Source organism: Lepisosteus oculatus, chromosome 9 (genome assembly GCF_040954835.1).
Source record: "Lepisosteus oculatus isolate fLepOcu1 chromosome 9, fLepOcu1.hap2, whole genome shotgun sequence".
Lineage (NCBI taxonomy): Eukaryota > Metazoa > Chordata > Actinopteri > Semionotiformes > Lepisosteidae > Lepisosteus > Lepisosteus oculatus.
Window position 1 is genome coordinate 1131389 of NC_090704.1, and position 22851 is coordinate 1154239.

Genomic DNA, 22851 nt, shown 5'->3' on the forward strand with positions numbered 1-22851 from the left:
CGCTGTTTTGAAGGAAATTCGCTTTCACAGACACAGCGAGTCTCCCGGGATGCTGCTGGCGGTGTGTTCATTTTCCTGTCATAGAGCTGCGCTTCCTTTACGAGCGTACATCCAAGGTCTCGTCTCACAAGAGCGGAAATTAACGCCAGGGAAGGATATTCGTCCCCACAGATTCGTTCTTCAGATAGAAGAATACCTACAGTATACCACTCAGTCCTTGTTTACAGCGAGACAGGTCCAGCGGAAATACATCTCTCTCTATACAGTATATATATATATGCCACGTTTTTTACTCCGCGTCTCGCTGACACAAAAGGAGAGGATGCGCCTGACGAACCGTGGTCTTGTCCCAGCCCACCCCAGCCCGGTCCTGTGGAGGTGAAGTCCGCTTCAGTTTCTGGTTGGGGAACAGAGCCGGGGCACGAACCCCCCTTTGCCTCCCCCCGATCAGCTCCGGGTTGTGTTATGTTTCACGTTTCTACAATACAGCCTTTCAGAGATTTTCTCACCAAGTCTCCACCCCGCCAGTAGCGCGTCTGTGGTTCCCCGCAGACATCTACAAGCTCAACGAGTAGCGGGACGTGAGGACACCTCGGCCGGGGGCACATCCCCGGCGGCGCTGAGCAAACACGCAGGCGAGGGGGCGAGGTGAGAGCAGACCTGACGTCAGATCTCACTCCGGCGGTCCCCCCCTGAATCCCGCGTCCTCGCCTGCCGCTGTGGACGTGGACCCGGACCCGGGGCGGTGTTCAGCGCCGGTGCCGACCCGCTCCTGCTCGGGGCTGGCGTGCTCTGTAGAAGCAGCGAAGGGAGGCGGCGGGAGGACGGACGGAGCCTTTGAAGTTTTTCATTCAGATACAGTTACTCCAGGCGTGGTGACGTGCGGGAGAAACCCCCCAGCCTAAGAGCTGCCCGGTAAGATCCCTTTGTTTTACGGATGCTATTCTCTGCTAGCAACTAGAGGGGAAACGGGCTGGGGCACGGGAGAGCGATTTTTTTTAACAAGGGTATTTTGATACATTGTAAGGAAAGCACGAGGGGAGCTCAGTTTCATTTCTGTTTTTAAAAAGAGAGTTTTTTTTTAGTTACACTGTAATTAACCCCGCCACCGCGGTCTCCTGTGAGTTGTGTTTATGTCACGTTTGAGCTGGGTTTTCGTGGGGACCCGGGAGGAGAACACGCGTGTGGCTCGCTGTAAACATGTGCGGCTTGTCGGCCTTGGCGGTTTTGGATATTACTGTATTCATCTTGCGCACCACTGAAAACTTTTGTTTCTTCCTAAAAGTAAGCGCCTAGAGGTCACGTTACGTCCTCTGCGAGCGTTTGCACCCGAAGGGTATGGAGAGCCACAACATTACGATACATGTGTACGTACGCACTAGGCGCGACAGATGAAGAAAACAACTTTTGTTCCAAATTAACTTCAGACATGGACACCATTCAATCCATGTTAATATTGCAGTAACCAGCATAAAATGTTTTTTTTTTTAATTATTTGATCATTTTATCGTCAGGCTCGGTTGTGAAGGTGTTATTTCAGTCGGGTTTCTTACTCATGTGTTAATTATATGCTGAAATCCATTATAATAACGGGTTTCAATTCTCCTGGAGGCCCCTGGAGAAGAGGGGGGTCAGGAGGCCGGCGTCCCCGGCAGAGGTTACACCCTGTCATAGCGGGGATAAGGAGGTCTCCTTGTTTTGTGTTTTTGGAGTGCGTGTTAGTGAAACACCCCGCCGTGGAGCTGTGTTATACACAGCAGGGATAAGGCGACTGTGAGCTGTCCAGGTCACAGGGAGTGGTGTGGAATTTGCGGAATTGTGGAGTTTCCTCCTGTTCTGTAGATACAAACACAGTGTGCGGTTCTGTGCGTGGCTGTGTGCAGCACCGCAGAGCTCAGAACCGGCAAAGAACAGCCGTCTCATCCATGGAATCTCAAACATCCGGCTTGATTAAGAGGAATCTCACCCGTGGAGCTTAAAATATCTTTAAAGAATAGTTGACATAAACAGGAACTTACAGATAGATGATGGCTTGAGTTCTCCAAATTGTCACTGAATAATACTTTTGGGTGGCTTCATGGTACTTGAAGCATGTTCAGGGGAACAGTCGCTGTAGAATCCTTTTACTAGCTGCTGTCACACAACATTTAAAGGAGTAATATCAAAACATTTTTTGTCAGTAATGCCAACACAAAAACCAAATTCACTTTTTGCCCTAATCTGGCTTTTCTTACTGGCCACGGCAGTTTGTGTTTTAGTATTGGGTGAGCTGCACACTGAGTGGATAAGATGGCGACAGGCCTTGTGGGAGACTGGAATTAGGGGTGGGGACAGCCTACTGTGTGTTTGTTTGTGTTTTTCTTTGTGAAATATGAAACTCTGTAATGTCTCCTTTCATGGAGGCCAGGAGAGTATCTGAAAATCTGAATTTGCTTTCTGGAGGTGAAGGACACAAGGAGAAAATATTCAAGCCTTATCTGGCAAGGCTAACCGTGAACCACTTTTGAGGTTTGTTTTGTAAAAAAAAAATCAAAAAGTCTAATTTTTAAAAATAAAAACGGGGAATGGATTTTTAAAGCCTGCTGAAAAAAAGAAAAACAATACATCTGAAAATGTAAATGAACGTGTTATAAAAATGGTGATTATCAAATCAAGCTCCATGCTTTTAGCACTGCGGTGACTGGAGAGCCTGTAGTGGTTTTCTCGATAAGGTCACCTTCAGCTCCTCATTTAAGAGGCTATTAAAGTCCCTGATAAAGAAAATTGATGGTCTCCTATCTCTCATGTTTAGACCTCCCACAGTGCACTTGGAGTATTTCTGTTCATTGGACCTCAAGAGAACCTCCATCTCCTGGTTCGGCACACTGAGGCAGTGGCAGAAGGGTTCTGAAACAGTACTGGGCGGTGACCGTATTAAAAACGTAAAGCAACATCCTCAGTTCCCTATTCTGTGAAATCTAAAACAATTCTGCTAACCCAGACGTTTTAATGATGCAGAAAAAGTGTTTTACTTTCATTTTAGACTAAATGTGCACACCTGCTGCACAGTTTAGTAAAACCCATCAACGTATTAATATGGTTCGATTGTGCCGTGTGTAATTACATTTGCTTTTAAGGATATAACTGAACCCTGTTAATGTCCAGAGAGAGAGAAGAGCAGGATTCCAGTTTTCAGTTGCAGTATAAATATTTAACTGAGATCGTGTAATTAAGAGCATTACTGTGTAGCTAGATCACTGTATTAGCTCTTAGTTTGACCCTTTAATTCATTCTGTATAATTATATATATAAATCAGTAAGAAATAGTGTATGTAAGTGTGGCTGTTTAGATTGTTAAAATAACTTTTTGTTACTGCTATGACAATAAATGAACCTCGCAGAATTAATTATAGCTGCCACCTGTTGAGTCAATTTGTGTTCATGTTAGAATATTTCATCATCGAAAACACAGAAGGTGGCAATGCACAGACAGGTAATACTGTGCAATATAATACAGTACTTTAAACTGTATATAGTTTAAATAATAGTTCTTTGTCGTGTTGAGTGTGGTTATGCAACACGCTGAACATTGTTGTCGGAGCCATGTTAATTCAGCTCTGAAGTGGTCGGTGTGGCTCAGTGAATGTGTGCCTCCGATGCTACTGTGCCACTCGTGAGCTCAGCAGCAGCAGCCTGATGAGGTGAGGCCAGGGCACCTCTGATGGACCCCGAGTCCGCGGCTTTCCTGCCCAGAGAAGCAGCTTCTAGAACCATGGTGCTCATACTCCCCACAAAGGAATGGGATCAACGGACTGGCCAGTTTTGAAGGCTTCTGTTCACATTTGTGTTCTGCAATGATCACTGCACGGCAGGCGGTGTCTGGGGTCATCGCTGTGCTGTAGCGCACGAGGGACGAGGGTGTCCCGGCCTGTGGCTTTGCGAGGAGTGGACTAGCCAGGGCAGACTGGATAGGAGCTCCTGAACTGCAGTGGCTTTGACACAGGAAGCTGAGCAAGGCCCCGGTGCCTGTGGTTTTTTTAACGGGGGGCTTTTTAAACGGTCGGCAGAGGACTACCAGGGACTCCACAGGGGTGGCCTGCCCAGTGTCTGAAAAGAAACCGCGGTGTGTTGCGGAGACAGATGTCGCCAAGGGGAACAGAAGTCCTCTGTGATCAGTGGGGTCTCCCAGGGGAGAGGCAGACTCACTGAGCAGCTCTGCAGAGGGAGAAAGTAGAACGACACAGACAGGAGTCCCTGACAGCCTGATTGTGCTGTTGGGCAGAGCAGGCCATGTTGAGGATAACTGACTCATTGGGTATTATTTATTAACCGAAGAAACAGCACTCATTTAGTGTTAGCAAGCTCATTTGTTGTTAGCAGTTAATATACACAAAGGTCTTTTTAAAACCACTCTCAGTGCTCCTTGACAGTGTCCCGAGCTTAAACGATCTTAAATTCCCCGATGCTAATAGTCTCACTTAATTTATTTACTGCTCTGCTGTTATGCTGTCATGGGAGATTTTAGGCAGATTGTATTTTAACCGAGGATTCTGGTGGGTTAGAAATGTTTGCTTTTGAAAACGCTTATCATTCATCAGCACTTGGGGCTTCCCCACCAAAAACTGCCCTTCCCCCCTCACGTGCACCTCTCAACTGAGTCACTCACAGAGCAATGGGTTGATTAGATGGCATCAGCTTTTTTTTTGGTGGTGGCAACTTTGTACAGTACTGTACATCCTTTCAGCTCTGGGAAGCTTCCAGAAGGTCGTTGCAAATGTTAGCGAATCCCCTTTCTAGCACTTCAAGAGATGTCAAAACTCTGCTCTTATGTTAAATTAACCTTGACTCTGAGGGTAGAAGGATCCCTCAGTCACTCCTTCTTGAAAGGGCTGCCAACAGGCTCTTGCAAACGGGACTGATTCCTGAAAACTGTCCCCAAGTCCTTTAGGGTGAATTCTGTCTTCACAGGTTATTATCTACACTTTACACTCACAAATGTCAAGATACGTGCAGCTTCATTGCCTCCAAACACACCATGGGTTATTAAAATAACAGCTTTTATTTATATGTGCTTTCCAAAAACCTGCCAAAAAACGCACAATCATCTTGCACTTAAACGTAAAAAGAGCAGAGCACAGTAAAGTAACCTTTGAAAAGGATCCTTAAAAAGCTCTCGTGAAAGGTTGGATCTCCAAGCACGTTTTGAAATGTGTTTTGGAGCAGTGAGTTTCACAGACGTGGGGCTGTACAAGAGCGATAGTGCTGGCATTCAGCAGAGGGAGAAAGCCTGAATCAGCAGGCTTCGGATTAACATCTGGACTAAATTCATTAAATACATTCTTAAGATAACCTAGAGCTAGACTGTTCAGTGCCGTATGTAAACAGGACAACCTTAAAGTCCACTTGAAGAGTAATGTGCTCAGGATGGGAGTTTTAGCCACAGAATATTGGACATATTGAAGCCTATTTAGTACCTTTGATAATAACTCAGTAGTATTTAATTACATTTATATAGTGCTTTTCATCCCAAATGATCCCAGAACCCTTACCATACGGGAGGGGACCCACTTTATCCAGCACTGAAGTGTAGCTCCACCAGAGTGACAGAGCGGAAATAACTTTCAGGGAGTTACTAGTGTAACTTTCGGGGAGGGTGGGAGGTACAGGTCTGGCCAGGACACTAGAGGACACCTCGGCTCTTACAAACAGAGCCACCCAATCTTTAATGAGTCAGTAGCCAGGACCTTGGGTTGACGTCTCTCCCGAAAAAGACAGCACCTCCAGCAGCGCGGTGTCTCCGTCGCCACACAGCAGCACTGGTGTGGAAGTTCTAGTCCACGGGGAGGAGCGCCCCCTATTGGCCCAGCAACAGCACATACCGCACATCCCAGTACAGAGTGGGCCCACCCCTCCTGTAAGAGAGTAAGGCTGCTGTCTTACCGGCGTCCAACCGCGGTTCATTGAGTAAAGGCTTGGATCTGTATTTCTGCCCTTGCTATCTTAGCTAGCGTGAGCTCCAGATGGCAGCGCGGGCCGAGGACAGGAGAAGAGGGAACAGAAGTCGCCTCGCGTGGCCCGGCGGAGCTGTTTTCTGACAGCCACTTCCAGCCTTGTCCTGTCCTCACGGAGCTTCAACACCAGGCAGGGGCGAAGCAGCGGCACTCCTGACGTCCCGGTGTTTTTTCCACAGGAGCCATGATTCCGGTGACGGAGTTCCGGCAGTTCTCGGAGCAGCAGCCGGCGTTCCGGGTTCTGAAGCCCTGGTGGGACGTGTTCACGGAATACCTGTCGGTGGTGATGCTCATGATCGGGGTGTTCGGGTGCACTTTGCAGGTGAGTGTGTGTCTTTCAGCTGGGACAGCACTCCCCAGCTCCCCTCTCCTTACCTGCTGGGGGCTCAAGGGTCCTGCCAGACTTATTGCTAACTGTTGCTCATCCCCGCAGACAGTAAGCTGAACATCCACAGGAGAACTCCAGCTTCATTGAGAAGGCTTCCCAGCAACCACAAGCTTCTCCTTTTTCCAGGCACGTTCCTTCAGGAGGGCTGTAGTCACGACAGGGGTGTGACAGTGCAAGCCTGTTTAGATTCACAGGTTTTCTGAACCTGAATGTTTTCCAGCGCAGCTAATATCTGATGCCGCTGTCTTTGTGAAGTAATCTTGTCTTGCATCGCACAGAAGCTGAAATGGGATGTGTAAGGACAAGCATGCAAGATCCAGGATGTGTCAAAGCACCGATGCTTTCCGAGTGCATGAAGTAACAGAAACGCAGAGTTCGGGTTCAGGGCAGCGAGCGGCTGGGCCGAGGGGGAGCTGAGCTGGTGGGCAGATGGGATTGAGTTACCAGATGATAGTTGAGTAGCAGCACAGCTGAGGTGAAAGCGGACGACAGGGATTCCAATTTCTCGTGCGTCAGCTCCGCCGGGCAGTGCGACCCGGGCGCTCCGAGCCAGGAAACGCGGGGCTGGAGGGAGCAGACGGAGCGCGTTGCCCTTTAGAAACCTGCGTGGCCCCCGCGAGGGGGGCAGCCGGCCCGGGGCTGGGGAGGAGGCTGGGAGGGCGCTGGACGATCACAGCTGGACGAGGGCGCTGGACGTTCACAGCTGGACGAGGGCGCTGGACGATCACAGCTGGACGAGGGCGGGGGTTTCGGCGCAGGTGCCTGAAGCCGTGAAAGCCCTCCTTGCAGACACTCGCAGTCGGTCTGTTTCATCAGTCCCACTGGCCATCTGGAGACTTGTGATTGAGGTCTGAAGCTTTTCAGGACAGAAGAGTTTTTAACTGTTTTAGAGAAAACGCAATAGTCACTGAAGGCCTTTTTAGCGGCTCTCTTCCCCTGATCTCCTAACGATGTCGCGGGTCTGAGTCATCACCGTTTCCCAGTCAGCAGCAGCTGGGGTATGACGTCACCTCTAATCCAGAGGTTCCCAGCTCTGACCCTCGCAGTTCTGAGGTATAAACAGCTCTTTGCCTGGGACGATGTTTAATCAGAGCAGAATTCTGCAGGAGGGTCCAGAGCTCCAGAAGTCCCAAATTGGAAACCTACTGCTCTAAACCTTGTGTGGTGCTGGCAGTCACGTCAGGAGAGAACTTCACTGCTCTGAAGCAGCAGCGGAAGTGCTGGTTGGATTTAACAAGGAATTCTAATGGCTAAATATTTTGCTGTGATGTACACGGATATAGACTGTTTCAGTACTGATGTACCACATCAGTGTGACGGCAGACAGCTTCACGGAGGTCCTAATAATTTACTTCACTTTCTTTTATCTTACATGCTGCAGAGACTTAAATAGAACTAAAGAGAGGAAAATGGTTCCATGCCTAGAGGAATCTGAGTGATGGAGAATTCAGTGTGAACCGTTGAAAAAACATCGACAGGATGTGGGCTGTGTCAAATCTTATAAATACACAGCAGTCAAATAAGAGCTCAAAAGCATACAATAAAATTGTGGCATTTCCTGTGATACCCAGATGAATTGTAAGGTTTTTGTTTTCTGGAAACTCTGTTCAGCAGAGCAGCATATTCCGTTGAGTTTTGCTACATGTTTGTTTTTTCAAGTGACTTTTGCTGCTGATTCATTGTTTCAAATAATGCCTAGCTGAGGCACAATGGACCCTAAAGCAGATGGTACGTGTGTTTTTTTGGGACATTTTAAGAGCAGCTGTTTGTTGAGGATATATGTATGAATAATTGAATCTGCAGGATGAGTGATAGATTCCCAAGCCTTCCAGGAAGGACTACAACTGGCAGACAGAGTAACAAGGAAAAGGCTACAGAAAACTGACTGTGTTCTTCTTATAGATTTTCTGGAAATAGTGCAAAACCTTGAAATACTAAACCACTGGCTGTGATTGGGGAAATACTGCTGGCATGTGTGAATATATGTGTATATAAAACAAGGGTCACTCAGGCTAATACTTCTCATTTAAAAACAATCCTTTGACAGGAAGGTGCTTAGAATTAAACTTTACCTTGTCTTATTGCTGCATCCAAAATACTCCTGCAGAGTGCTGCTCCTGCCAAACTATTAGGCCTGGTCCTTGATTACATTGTGACTGAGAGTAAAACTGGTATATTACTTTATGGGTGATCCTTGTGCTGTATTTCTATATTTGCGTCAGTGAAGGTGAAAATAAATTGTGGACTTTTTATGCAGTGCTCAGTTTTACAGTTTATAATGAAATTGTAAGCCTGTGATTTAAAGTAGGAGGGTGCACAAGTGATTGACCATGGTTGGGGTTTGACATCTGCCAGAGCCAACCAAAAAGAAGGAAGAGTTTGGAATAGGCAGGCAGGTTAATGGATGTACTTTTTGTCCAACTGTCTTTGAGTGAGTGTGGCTCCCCCTGGGATGTACAAGTTCTGGTGCTTCTCCTTGCTTTTGGCATCAATATTTTAAATGTTGTCACACAAGAAGAACTGAAACACAGACACTGAGATTCAGTCTTACACATAAAAGACATCCTACAGATACAGCAGCAGCCAAATCCAGCAGACAGTCACAGTTGTAAGTTTGGTGGGAACTAGTCAGACCTTTTGTTTACTTTGGAATACAGATTTATTATCAATAAACTTGTTTTTTACTCGGCCCTGAAACTACTGTCTTTTGGCTGTCTAGCTCTTTAAATATAATGTTGAATTACGGTCATCTTAAGCTCTTCACAGTGGCTAAATATATTCTTTAAGTAAAATAAACAGGACTGCGTCAGTGTTTATCATAACAGAACAAAGGAAATCTGTTCTTTCTCAAGGCATCTGGGTGAATTGTTCAGCTTGAAGTTCTGTTTGCTGAGCTCCTAAAGAGTCTGTTTTTAAAAGACATTGAAATCTATGAGAAAGAATGTTGGTGTGGAAGCCTAGGTGGAATTTGTAGGTCTTTAGTACAGATTAGTTCAGTTTTTTATCTGACACAAGCTGCATTGCTCTGTTTAAGTGCTGTGGCTCAACATTATTATTTTTTTAAATCTTAGCCTGGTGTTCTTTGTAAGAAATCAGAAGCAACTGAGCATGTTTTTCTTACCGAATCTGTTACATCTCCATAAACTACACGTGAAACCAGAGTTCTTTTGTGGGCTACGCAGAAAAATGAGGACAGATGTTTTTTTTTTAAATTGTAATGATACTGTACTTGATTTTCAGCATCTGTCTGTTTTATCTTGTGTTTCAGGTAATGCAAGACAAAATCATCTGCCTTCCCAAAAGGATGTCCACGCCAAACCAAACTCTCCTCAACACAAGTACTGTGGTTCCCCTAGAGCCTCCCTTAACAGTCCCCAGTCCAGCCTCTTCTGTGCCAAATCCCCAGGAAATGAGGGGCTTGAAAACCAACCTGGACCTCCAGCAGTACAGCTTTATCAATCAGATGTGCTACGAGAGAGCACTGCACTGGTACGCCAAATATTTCCCTTACTTGGTTCTGATCCACACTCTGATTTTCATGATGTGCAGCAACTTCTGGTTTAAGTTCCCGGGATCCAGCTCCAAAATCGAGCACTTCATCTGCATCCTGGGAAAGTGTTTTGATTCACCCTGGACAACCAGGGCCCTGTCGGAGGTGTCTGGGGAGAACCCGGAAGAGAAGGACAATAAGAAAAACAGCCTGAGCAAGTCCGCCGTGAACGTGTCCGTCACCGAAGGCAACCTGGTGAAGACCCAGTCCCTCAAGTCCATCCCGGAAAAGCTGGTCGTCGACAAGCCCGCTGCGGGAGCGCTGGACAAGAAGGAAGGAGAGCAGGCCAAGGCTCTGTTCGAGAAGGTCAAAAAATTCCGTCTGCATGTGGAAGAGGGAGACTTGCTGTACATCATGTACGTCCGCCAGACAGTGCTGAAAGTGCTGAAGTTCCTCATAATCATCGCGTACAACAGCGCCCTGGTGTCGAAGGTGCAGTTCACGGTCAGCTGCAACGTGGACATACAGGACATGACTGGCTACACCAATTTCTCCTGCAATCACACCATGGCACACTTATTCTCCAAGCTCTCCTTCTGCTACCTGTGCTTCGTCAGCGTTTATGGATTCACGTGCCTCTATACCTTGTACTGGCTGTTCCACCGCTCCCTCAAAGAGTACTCCTTCGAGTATGTGCGCCAGGAGACCGGGATCGACGACATCCCCGATGTCAAGAACGACTTCGCCTTCATGCTCCACATGATTGACCAGTACGATCCGTTGTACTCCAAGCGGTTTGCCGTGTTCCTCTCCGAGGTCAGCGAGAACAAGCTGAAGCAGCTGAACCTGAACAACGAGTGGACGGCCGAGAAACTGCGCCAGAGGCTGCAGAGCAACGCCAACAACCGCCTGGAGCTGCAGCTCTTCATGCTGTCCGGCCTCCCAGACACCATTTTCGAAGTGACGGAGTTACAGTCCCTGAGGCTGGAGATCATCAACAATGTCACCATACCAGCAGCCATTGCCCAGCTGGAGAGCCTGCAGGAGCTCTCCCTGTATCAGTGCTCTCTGAAAATCCACTCCGCAGCTGCTTCGTTTTTGAAAGAAAACCTGAAGGTCTTGAGAGTGAAGTTTGATGACAGCAGGGAGCTGCCAACTTGGTTGTACACTCTGCGTAATTTAGAGGAGCTCCACCTCATCGGTTCCTTAAGCCCGGACATGTCCAAGAACATCACCCTCGACTCCCTGCGTGAGCTCAAGTCCCTCAAAACCCTCTACCTGAAAAGCAATTTCACCAAAATCCCCCAGTCCATAGTGGATGTGTCCAGTCATTTGCAGAAGCTCTACGTCCACAATGATGGCACCAAGCTGGTCATGCTGAACAACCTGAAGAAAATGGTCAATCTGGTCGAGCTGGAGCTGGTGCACTGCGACCTGGAGAGGATCCCTCATGCTGTCTTCAGCCTGACCAACCTCCAGGAGCTGGACCTGAAGGAGAACAACCTCAAGTCCATCGAGGAGATCCTCAGCTTCCAGCACCTGCGCAAACTCACCTGCCTGAAACTGTGGCACAACGGGATCACCTACATACCTGAGCACATCAAGAAGCTGACAAGCCTGGAAAGACTCTACTTGAGTCACAACAAGATCGAGATTCTCCCTTCCCACCTCTTTCTGTGTAACAAGCTCCGATACCTGGACTTGTCCTACAATGACATTCGGTTCATCCCACCCGAGGTCGGAGTGCTCCAGAGCCTTCAGTACTTCTCTGTCATGTGCAACAAAATCGAGAGCTTACCAGATGAGCTCTTCTTCTGCAAGAAGCTGAAGACCTTGAAGCTTGGAAAGAACACTCTGTCAGTGCTGTCCCCAAAGATTTCTTACCTGGTTTCACTGACGCACTTGGAACTGAAAGGCAACCACTTCGAAGGGCTGCCGGCCGAGCTGGGGGCCTGCCGGGCACTGAGGCGTAGTGGGCTTGTTGTGGAAGACGCCTTGTTTGAAACGCTGCCCTCTGAAGTACGAGAGCAGATGAAAGCAGAGTAGCTCGCTTGCTTTCTGCAAAATGCCAAATGTCTTAAACTGACAATCCAGACTGTCTGTGTGACATTTCAAATTAGTTTATTGTCAAACTACAATTTATCATTTGACTTTTTTTAGTTGAGTTTATTATGTTGTTGACATCAGTCGTTTCGAAGAAAGTTCTGTCGGTATACATGTTTACTGAACTACATTTATGTGTTTTCATATTGCGTGTCCTAGATATGAATATTGGATCACCACTTAGCTTCAGTCTCCAAAATATCTCATTTCTCTTTTGGTTTATATTAAAATCTGGTAAGGTTTTTTTAATCAAATAATCAGGGCTGTTACACTATGCAGAAACTGACATATAAAGAATGTTTGTTCAGCTCGGCTGCTTTCAGCTGCTTGGTGGAAATGGCTTCTGAACGTGGGTATCTTCTGTGTGGAGTTTGTGTGTTTTACTGTGCCTGCCAGGGTATTCCACTTATTCTCTGGTTTCTTCCCACCTCCTAAAGAGGTGTGGACTGGTGAACTGGTATCTCTAGACTGACCCTGTATGTGTGTGTGCCCTGTGGTGAACTAGTGTCTTGTGATGGACTGCTGTCCTGTCCAGGCGGTGTGTGTGTGTCCTGTGATGGACTGGTGGCCTGTCCAGGGTGTGTGTGTGTGTCCTGTGATGGACTGGTGGCCTGTCCAGGGTGTGTGTGTGTGTCCTGTGATGGACTGGTGGCCTGTCCAGGGGATGTGTGTGTGTCCTGTGATGGACTGGTGTCCTGTCCAGGGGATGTGTGTGTGTCCTGTGATGGACTGGTGTCCTGTCCAGGGGATGTGTGTGTGTCCTGTGATGGACTGGTGTCCTGTCCAGGGGATGTGTGTGTGTCCTGTGATGGACTGGTGTCCTGTCCAGGGGATGTGGGTGTGTCCTGTGATGGACTGGTGTCCTGTCCAGGGGATGTGGGTGTGTCCTGTGATGGACTGGTGTCCTGTCCAGGGGATGTGGGTGTGTCCTGTGATGGACTGGTGTCCTGTCCAGGGGATGTGGGTGTGTCCTGTGATGGACTGGTGTCCTGTCCAGGGGGTGTGTGTTTGTCCTGTGATAGACTGGTGTCCTGTCCAGGGGGTGTGTGGTTGTCCTGTGATGGCCTGTCCATGGGATGTGGGTGTGTCCTGTGATGGACTGGTGTCCTGTCCAGGGGGTTTGTGTGTGTCCTGTGATGGACTGGTGTCCTGTCCAGGGGATGTGGGTGTGTCCTGTGATGGACTGGTGTCCTGTCCAGGGGGTGTGTGTTTGTCCTGTGATGGACTGGTGTCCAGTCAGGGTGCACTGAGCTGCAGCTCTTTCTCTCTGGGGTTGCACGTGTACTGTAACACTCAACTGTTTAATTTCATTCTTTTTTTAAACATGGTGATACGATATCCATATCTAAGCCATGATTTTCTGAAGAGGCTTTAGAAATCACACTGAGTACTTTTTAATGGCGTTTCAGTATTTATTTTTGTGTTCCTAAAGCAAGTGACTGTCATTACAATTTCACTCCTGTTTATCCAAATATTTATGACAAATACTATTATCATATTTATCACGTATGTAAGAAACTACTACAGAGTATAAAGTCAAGGCGTAGTTTTGCACACCAGATAAAGGGTGATTAGCTGTGTAGTTAGAAACTGTTGATCTTAGATTCAAAATACAACGGGCTACCTGTAAGGCCACCTGTCTTCATGTGTCTCCCAGCCACACAAACCTCCTGCTGATCCAGGACCTGTCATTAGGGGTGTTAAATGTTATCTGTGTTTCTTGTAATTAATTATAAGGGAGACTACCTCAAGGCCGGAATGACAGCCAAACTAGTCTTCTGTATTCTCATCTCAGGTAGTCTTTGACATCTTGCAAAATAATGTCTGTAAAGCCTTGTGCATGGTTTATTCTTCCAGTCTGTGTGTCCGTTCAGTACTCGTGTCCATTTGCGATGGTGTTTATTCACACCGGTAGTGTTTAAATGTCTCAATGCCGCCTTAACCACATGTAACACTGAGTGGCCTACAGTCAGGACAATACCACGCTGCCTTTCTAAAGTAGTCCTATTTTGTATTATTTTCATATACAAGTAAAAATGAAGAAATACAGCTTTTTTTTTTAAACAAATGAATTGTCATAAGCTGCTCGAACATGTAAGATGCTGCCTGGACTCTTTTCTTGCTGACTCTTTTGAATTATTGCCTCCATGGTTCATTATGTGAAGGTCTGTGTGGCCAAAATATTGGCTGAAACTGACTGGATCAGTTGTTTTGAAGGACACACCTGGCTTTGTGCTTGAATGACTTGAAAAAGAAAAGACAGGAAACATCACTGCTCCTCCAGTGTCTTTTTGGTAAAGCATGAAACATCCAACAAACTGTAATTTAGACAGATTAGACAGACAAGCACCACACACAGCAGGGTGTCGTCTAATTGTAGTTTAATTGTGTCAGCCGCTGTTTCAGATCACATTTAAAAGAAACCCTTTATTTAAAAGAAATACTGCCACCAGCAGTGACACATTTGATTTGACTCATCAGACTGGGGCGGAGCGGTGGCTCTGTGGCTCAGGATCTGTCTCTGTGGCTGGTGGGTTGCCAGTTCGTATCCTGCGGCTGGCAGAGGAATCCTACTCCACTGGGCCCCTGAGCAAGGCCCAGCAGTAACCCCAACTGCTCAAGGGGCGCTGTGCAAATGTCTGACCCTGCGGTCTGACCCCCAGCTTCTCTCCCCCTGTCTGTGTGTCTCATGGAGAGCAAGCTGGGGTCTGCGAAAAGACAAGTTCCTAATACAAGAAATTGTATATGGCCAATAAAGTGATCTATCAGATTAAGCGATTCTCCAGCTGTCTCTGTACAATGTGCCAACCAGTGTGGAGAAGTGGAGAAGGGAAATATGTAGTGTGGTTAGGTTTCAGGGCAGAAAATCGGAAGGCAGTGGAATGGCAGTTCATTTCCCCAGCCATCTCCTTCTTAAATTTTCCTGGATGAGTCATCTTTGGTGCACTTTCAAAGGACCAAGCTGTTACAAGGCCATTAAGCAGAAACAAAAACACCTACAATAGTTTTGCAGAAAGATGAGTTTTTATATTCAATAAACTGGTTTGGATAAATTGCTTTTCTGCCACTCTGACATCACTTCCTGAAGCTAGGATTTTAACACTGTTAAACGTTTTAGTATTTTGTGTCTCTGTATTTAAACATATATTCCAAGTGAGGTTGAAATTTTGTTGAACCAAGGAGCAGTACCCACAGTATTAATTTTACAAAACTACAATTTTACTACACCTTTGATTTTTTATGTTATCTTTTTTAAAGCATTGGTATGAGAGGCATGTTAGAAAATGTTTTCGTAAATGTTTATTTTTAGCAGTTTCTGTGCTCTTGTTCTGAACAATAAAGAGTGATTGATGGAGAATCCTGGTCTGCTGAGTCTGGAACCTGGCGGACAGCAGCAGTCCTCTGAGGGCCATGGGCTGCCCTCTCTGAGCCACAGCAGACACACCCAGCAGCGCAGAGAGCAGCTCCCATTCCTTCTCATCCTTTTCACGACCTGAAATGGCAATTCAGAAATACTGGTGATGACTAAAATTGCTTGGGAATAGGATTGAAATAGAATTTCTAACCTTAAGAAGGACTTTTTTGGTAGAATACCAGCTGTGATTGTAAGAATTCCTCCACCTTCATCTCCATTTCCCCCTCTGATATAGTGCCTTATGATGTGCGTCTCAGTCCAATACAGTTCTTGGTGCAGAGTGCTGTGTGGCTGTGTGGGCTGAAAGTCCTCTTGTCTGGACTTGCTGATGTTCAGATGTACGCTGACCAGCAGGGGCCTCTGTGTGGCCCTGTTGTTAAGAATGCAGTTCTCGCCGTGTGAGCTGTGTACAGGTATACACAACGCTGTAGTGCTGCATGGGGATGAGTCAGAATTCAGTGAAACCCACCGGCAAAAAAAGCAATAAAACACACTGATTAGAACCATTTTTCTTTTGCCTTTGCTACTGTCATGGCATTTGCCTTCATTTTTTCCTTCCCTTTTACAGATTTTGTTTTAGGCTGGTAATGAAGGGTGTTTGCTACATTACCACCTCGTGGACGTGCAGGGCCCTGCTCTGTTTTACTCATCAGGCTTGCCCTGGCACACGTGCCCCCTGGGCTGGGACAGTGTCGTTAGTGCACGGGCTCCCACTGGAGCACTGCGGTAATGACTGGGGTGTGCGCAGGAAGCTGTTTTCTTCTGAGTGGCCTGCTGGGACACTGCGGGACCTTGGCTCCTGGCCGGGGGTCTGTCTGGTTGGGTGTGTCCAAGGAAGCAGAGAAGTGACGGGTCAGGAGAGTTCGCTTCCATGCTTACAAGCACAAAGAATACGTCTCTTAGTGTCTGAACCTGCGTCTCCTATAATCACGTTTCTATTTTAGTTGAGTGATACATTTTACATTGCGAACCGCTGACCTGTGTCACCACATCTGCACCTACACTGCTGCAAAACCGTCTGGAAGGCTCATCCCCCTTGACTTTCGACCACTCTCGCTCACCACAGAGATGGAGGGAGCTACACCCAGCCCTACTGCTGAAGCTCATACCCTGGCTTCTTTCAAGAGACATTAGCTACTAGCACCCAAATGAGCTCAATGAACCAGTGTGAGTCTGAGCAGCTGGCCCCTGAGGCAGGGCCCCAGGTCCTGTCTGACACACGTCGTACACACAAACTGCGTTATGGCTCAGAGCGCAGGGCACGTAGTGCTGCCAATAACAGTGCAGCTCAATACGAGACAGCGCGCTGTGTGATAAACACGTCTCGGCATGTTCCAAGTAAACTGCTGCACACGTATGTAAGGATTTTACATTACCTTCAGAAGGTACCCAGTTAAGATCTGGCATAATTCTCTTGCATTTTGCCACAAGGTCAAGTGTTGCGTCATTTTAACGGGTAGCAAGTTTCTGTGGTATTTGGCACATGGGTAGCGAGGGCAAGCAGTTAAGTGCAAGTCAGTTATATATGTTTGCTTTTACAATTTCTTTGTTGTTTTTTTTTTAATCCTGTGTTTAATCCTGGGGATTGAACTCAGGACCTCGCAAGGGTAGAGTGAGTTTTATCAGAGCTGCACCCTCCCCGGGAATCTCACAGCCTTGAAACTTCCAAGATCTGGCCAAGTGGCACCCCTGCCAACTCTGCAGCGTCACTAGTGCCACAGCCTGGCGGCCACTAACAGCTTTATAACTAGCCTGTGTTTCCCCAATCTGGTACACGGCAGCAAAAAAAACAGAAACTGGGAACACTTTCCATCTCTTTTAATGATGTTAAAGTACCTCTAAGCACATCTGGACAACAGGCTACAGCAGTTGTGTGTACATAACACTTTGTACTGTAGTTACTGTGGTACCATCACGATTACTATTAATGAGCCTGTAGAGGCACTTTTGAAGTCGAAGCACTTAGATTCTTTTTTAAAAAAAGCAGACCTTGCATTCCTGTTTAGGTGAAGTAAGCAATTGCTTCTTTTATTACTTCCTGAGTGCTTTACAGTATTGTTGTGTTAATTGGGCTTTAGGACATCTCTTACTATTAGATCAGCGGAAGGACAGATCTGTTGTTTTTTTCTGTGGCTCATCACAAAAAGAGCTGATACTAAATATACATGAGAAACTGTCAGGGTGCAGATGTGAGCTAGCTCAGGGCTAGCTCTGCTTTTGCCCCTACCCCTCCTTGTGAAACTGTCCGCTGATGGTTTAAAAATGAGGTTCACGGTAACAGGGAAATACAGGCGTTTCCAGTGGAGCACCGTGTCTCCAGAGCCCTGGACAGACTCCTCCTGCTGTTTGGGCACTCTGTGGAGACGCCCCTCTGCGCTGGAGCTACTGTATCAGCAATAACAATCCTCTTCGCTGCCGAAGAAAAAACATAATGAAAAAAAAATCAGCTCATGCAAAAAGAGCCCCCAGGAGACAGCGGGAAAGCAGCAGAGGTGGAAAGAGTGTGGTTGCTTTCTGAACAGAAAGTACAGTCAACTGCGGGCTGTTTCCGGACTGCGCCAAACCGAATTGAAAATCCACAGGAAATTGACGAACGCAGACTGCTAAGTACTGCTAATACCCGCAAAATAATACCATCTCACCAAACCCAGGTTCACATATTCTAGAGACATTTCTGCATAGCCTAATAATTCGCATATTCGCATATAAATATAAAAAAGTCCGGGAGGGGAATCATTCCTATAAACTTCATAACAGAGACCCTGCTAATTTAAGTTTTTGTCGTGGTACACTGCGTTAACATAAGAATAGGTCAGTCTCACTGAGTGAGCTAGGCTACAGTACAAACAAAGCACAATAAGAATATTCTGCCACATTTCATGACTGGCGGTTTTGCTGGTTTTTGACGGTCGGTGTGCAGGACTCCACATGGGGCTAGGTGGCAGTGTTGTTGAAGAGATTGCCTTGAGGTCAGTAAACAGTTCAGCTCGCCACACCATTATCACAAAGACACACATAATCAAATTATTTTGATATCGCATCTTTATAAAAATCACCCCCAGGTGTTTTACGTACAGCCTTGCACGTTCACCACGCCTGTGGTGGTGGTTTCACATTTACTTGCTCAGAGATTATTTTTAAAATTCACTTGATAGTTTCACAGTTGTTTTTAAAGACGCAAAATGAAAGAAAGTCTATTGTTATCGTTTTCACTTCTGTTTTGTAAGAGATATCGGTTGAAATGGTGGAGGCTCACCTAATTTGCTTTAATTAGAGATCGCTCAGCCAGATGTCCCTTATTTTCTTTATTATAAAACATTACTAGGGGTCTTCAACCTTGCACCTGGAGAGGCCCAAGACACTTTCAGTTGAGTAGTTCACATCATTTGAGATCGAATTGTGGAAGCCATTCAGTCTTCACGACCCAGAGTAATTTTCTAACCGACTCTTCAAATTCAGAGGTACGGGGAAGTCTGAGCCTATCCCAGCAAGCAACTCTGTTGAAGCCAAAACACAGTTCATTTAGGAACAGACAGTAGATATTGGGGTTCTGAAGTACCTCTTGAATTAAACCCTTGATGTCATTTAATTATGCAATAAGATGTTCATTGTTTGCTGAGGAAAGGAGGAAGGACACTCAGAATTTCAACATTCGATCTGATCTTCATGCAAGTCAGAGCAATAGGAGAAAGAGAAGAAACTGTAGCGAGCTGTAACTATGGTGCCTTAATCAGCACACACTTTGCATGTTTCTATTGTTATTCCAACAAATCTCAGCCAGCATTTACACATCTGAAGATCTTTATTATCAAGTCAATCAGCTAAGACTTCTATGTAAAACGACTCTCAGTTTTTAACCGTTAATCCAGCTGAGCATTTTACTGGAGCTCTCTGAGTAAAGCACCCCACTCAACGGCACAACAGCACCGCCCCACTGGAGACTGGATCTGAGCCCCCAGATTCCCAGCACGATAAAATGTTGATTTCTGTTGTCTGAGTTGCTTTACTTCTTTACTACTCACAGGCAGGAAAAAGACTTCCCTGTTTGCGCCTGTTTGCCACTCATCTCTTGGTGTTAAACCAGTGAGATACAAGACTCTGTGCACTTGTAACATGATAGGAAATGATGTGTACAAAAAAACATCAAAGGCGCAGCTGAGCTGCCGGAATGAAAGATGTGAATCTTGCTCTTGGATTAAAACACGTGGCCGGGTCCATCAATCTTCGCCATGGTCTTTCATCTGGCTTACTTAACAAGACATGGGCTCAGACAAGACTGAGCATGAAAAACCAGCAGCCAGGCCAGCCAGATTCCTGAGAAACTGTGGAAGGGGGTTGATGATCAAGCGGCTCAGAACCAGAAACCTCCCAGATTATGGCTGCTGCTATAATGGAAAAATACACCAGTGTATGAAAAGGAAGAATAAATCCTTTCAGCTAAAAGGGGAATATAGTTGACTATTCAGGAAGGGAATGTCAACAATTCAGGATCTTCATCGAAAACCAAGCCAGACAATAAAAAAGAAAAAAAGACAGAAGTCAGAGGTCAGTTATTTATCAGATCAGCCATAATCAAAAACTGTAAATTCCTGAGTAAAGCAGTTGACAGGGGCTAATTGTACTTCAAACTCCTGCTGTTCTGTTTATGGTCCCACAGGCTTGCTTGTTTTTAAAGGTATCTCGCCAGATCCCCTGCGGTTCTGCAGACAGAACAGCGGCTATATGTGGAGACCAGCAGCTGTGGGAAAAGCTTGTAAAGTGAGGGGACCTCAGGGCCTCAGCCTCGTGACTGTCTCTGTTCGTGCGGTCCGCAGGGGAAGAGGCAGTAAAAACACACCCTGAACGGGAGCCGCAGATCTCCTTCTGCAGGCTTCACCTTTGATTTACAGCTGTCTGAGCCGCTGTGTTTCAGAGGACAGGCGCACAGCCAGAAGCTGACAAGCCAAAAAGTACAAAGTTCTGACTGCGGGAGTTTCAGCCGTGACAATTCCCTACTTAACCCGACCATCCATAAAGCTGGAGTTAGTGTTTAAACGGCTCTTTACTTCATGAAAATACTAATTCTACAAAAGACATTGTTCTTAAAATAAAATGTCATCAGTTCATGAAATATTGAGTGTTACCTACAGGAATACAGAATGAAAGTGGTGTGAGTGATATAGTCCATTCCAGGACCGAAGTTGGCCGCGGCCCCAGACGTGTCCCCTGGCAGGCAGAGAGGGGGCCCACAGTGGCCCAGGTCAGAGGTCACCCCAGCTGAAGAGTCACACAGGGTCACGTTAACACAACCCGTTCAACTGAAGGCCACCGTGAGGCCAGACAGGGCGGGGCAGGGCCAGGGGACATCTCCAGTCCAGTGCGGACGGTGAAAGGATGATGAATTAACTGCGGTGCGCTGGGCAGGGGCGGCAGATGTTTTGTAGCTGGAGGTGGGGGGCGATTACCCCTCCTCCCCCGATCACCCTTTTCTAACACCCCCTCTCAATATGGACCTTGCAAAAAACAGATGTTTAATCACTGAGATGTAAAATTATTGCATAGCACTCCTCGTCTCCTAGTGATTGATAAATGTCAAAGCTCTAACCACAGGTCAACAGCTTCCCTGTAAACTGTCTGAGCGGCTTCTTACACAGGCCGAACAGAACAGCATCCAGCTGGAGGCAAGGAAGGGACATTTGAAAGCAATACTCACAATACTTTTTATTTTTAAACCAACAGAAGAACAGCAGATGAAGGATGTCAGAGTCGAAGATGGGAAACATTCACATAACGATGAGGAAATGGCTGATGTATTAAACGAGTATTTAACTCAGGTGCTCACCAAGGAAGAAATCAACAACAGACCTCTTGCTGAGGAAAGACAAAGTTCTACACTAAGTAATATTTACACAGATAAGGCAAAATGTTATGGGTACTAGATGAACTTAAAATAAATCTCTGAGAACAGAGTGTATTCTACCAATTGTATGTTGGGAAATGTTATTAGATTAGCACTATAACAGATGTCATTCATAGACCATTAGAAAAACTCTATGACTTGTCACTCTAGACAGGGGTCATGTAGTAGATCGATAGGGTGAGAAAAATGAACCAACTAATAAGGTCATGTAAGATTATGGAAACAATTATTAGAACGAAACTAGAGGATCAGCTGTAGTGAATGAGATTTTAGGGTATAATCAGCATTGATTTAGAGAAGGTAGGTCTTGCTGAACTTGTATGGCAACAGCTGAGACAGATGCAAACAGAACATTTTATGTGTTACAATTAGACACAGAATGCTTTTGAGAACGTTACTCATAACATATTCATTGTAAAATTATAGTTGTTAGGCATCCAAGGAAATGCAAGCATTTGCATGACGTACTGGTTAATACTGTAGATAAAATACAGAAAATACAAATAGGGGGTGAACTCTCAAATCAGGATGATTTAATTAGGGTTGTACCTCAGGGGTCTGTATTAGGACCTCTGCTCTTCCTCATTCATATCACTCAAACTTTGCAGAAGACAGCAAACAATGTAGAAGCTGCAAAGGAATGTCCAGATGATTTAAACAAAATTCAAGACTAGGCACACAGCTGGAAGATAGCATTTAATGTGGACAGGTGCTGCGTGTTACATCCAAGTAGCAGAAACATTTTTCTTAATCAAATTAATATTTCAACAAATCTTTTGCTTTACATTTCCACAGCTCTAACACTTTGAAAGCAGCATTTGTGAAGTTCATTTTGTTATTGACTGAAGCCTTATCTTGAACAAAGGCAGAAATCTGCCTCCAAATGCTTGCTTTGATAAAAAAAAAAGTCAATATTGCTGTAGCAGTATTCACATTACAGTTCTGGCTTCTGCTATCCTTTCCTGCAGCATAACAGAGTGGGTTCATGAAAAGGTTCTCAACAGAGCTTGTCTTATTTGTCGCAGGGATAAATATATAAAAGGTACTGCCTGAGAAGCCATTCCTGCTCACTACAAATCACTCTTCATCATCGGCTACAGGAAGGGTCATCCTTTCTGTGCTTCCTCCATTAATTAATCCAAAGATCTCATCTCAACCGTTTTCGTCAAAGAATCCGGGGCGCCGACCTCCACAGCCATGACTGGGTGGCCTGTCGCCTGTGCCCTCTGCACGCAGAGGTGCTGCCTGCTCTCAGTCTCCCACAACCCCTGCATGGAGCTGCCCCTCCCAGCAATACATCACTCGGCATCTGTTCCCATTCTAACGCTGCTCCTGTGCGTGTGCCGTGCATTACTCAGCTGTTCTAAAAGAAGAACGGAGGAGGATGGTGCAGACCCTGCAGGTCCTGTTGGGAGTGAGCGCTCAGCGTCTGAGCTGGGGGGGACAGCGCAAGCACAAAGCCAGGCAAGAGGGCAGACTGCAATCACAGCAACACTCGTCCCTTGCTAAAGAGATAAAGGACTGCAGTTGTCTAGATACTAATCATTTCTACAAGATGTGTGTTAA

The 22851-nt window shown here is 46.2% G+C and overlaps 1 protein-coding gene across 6 annotated transcripts; it reads left to right on the plus strand.

The window, feature by feature from the left end:
- Nucleotides 1-14745, plus strand: lrrc8c (leucine rich repeat containing 8 VRAC subunit C). 6 transcript variants are annotated; one of them, XM_006634709.3, is made up of 3 exons: nucleotides 1-915; nucleotides 6170-6312; nucleotides 9647-14745. In XM_006634709.3, exons 2-3 carry the CDS (start codon nucleotides 6175-6177, stop codon nucleotides 11912-11914), a joined length of 2406 nt encoding a protein of 801 aa, XP_006634772.1. In that variant the 5' UTR covers nucleotides 1-915; nucleotides 6170-6174; the 3' UTR covers nucleotides 11915-14745. The 6 variants fall into 6 exon arrangements, with proteins under 6 accessions (XP_006634772.1, XP_015210785.1, XP_069049974.1 ...); XM_015355299.2 differs by lacking the exons at nucleotides 1-915; nucleotides 6170-6312 and adding an exon at nucleotides 6427-6504; XM_069193873.1 differs by lacking the exons at nucleotides 1-915; nucleotides 6170-6312 and adding an exon at nucleotides 6932-7136.
- Nucleotides 14746-22851: the final 8106 nt, after the last annotated feature.

Bases quoted from the DNA above. Each gene is read 5' to 3' on its own strand.
- lrrc8c (XM_006634709.3), top strand. From the start codon at position 6,175: ATGATTCCGGTGACGGAGTTCCGGCAGTTCTCGGAGCAGCAGCCGGCG. The intron at 6,313-9,646 runs GTGAGTGTGTGT...CTTGTGTTTCAG, and splicing joins TGTTCGGGTGCACTTTGCAG to GTAATGCAAGACAAAATCAT.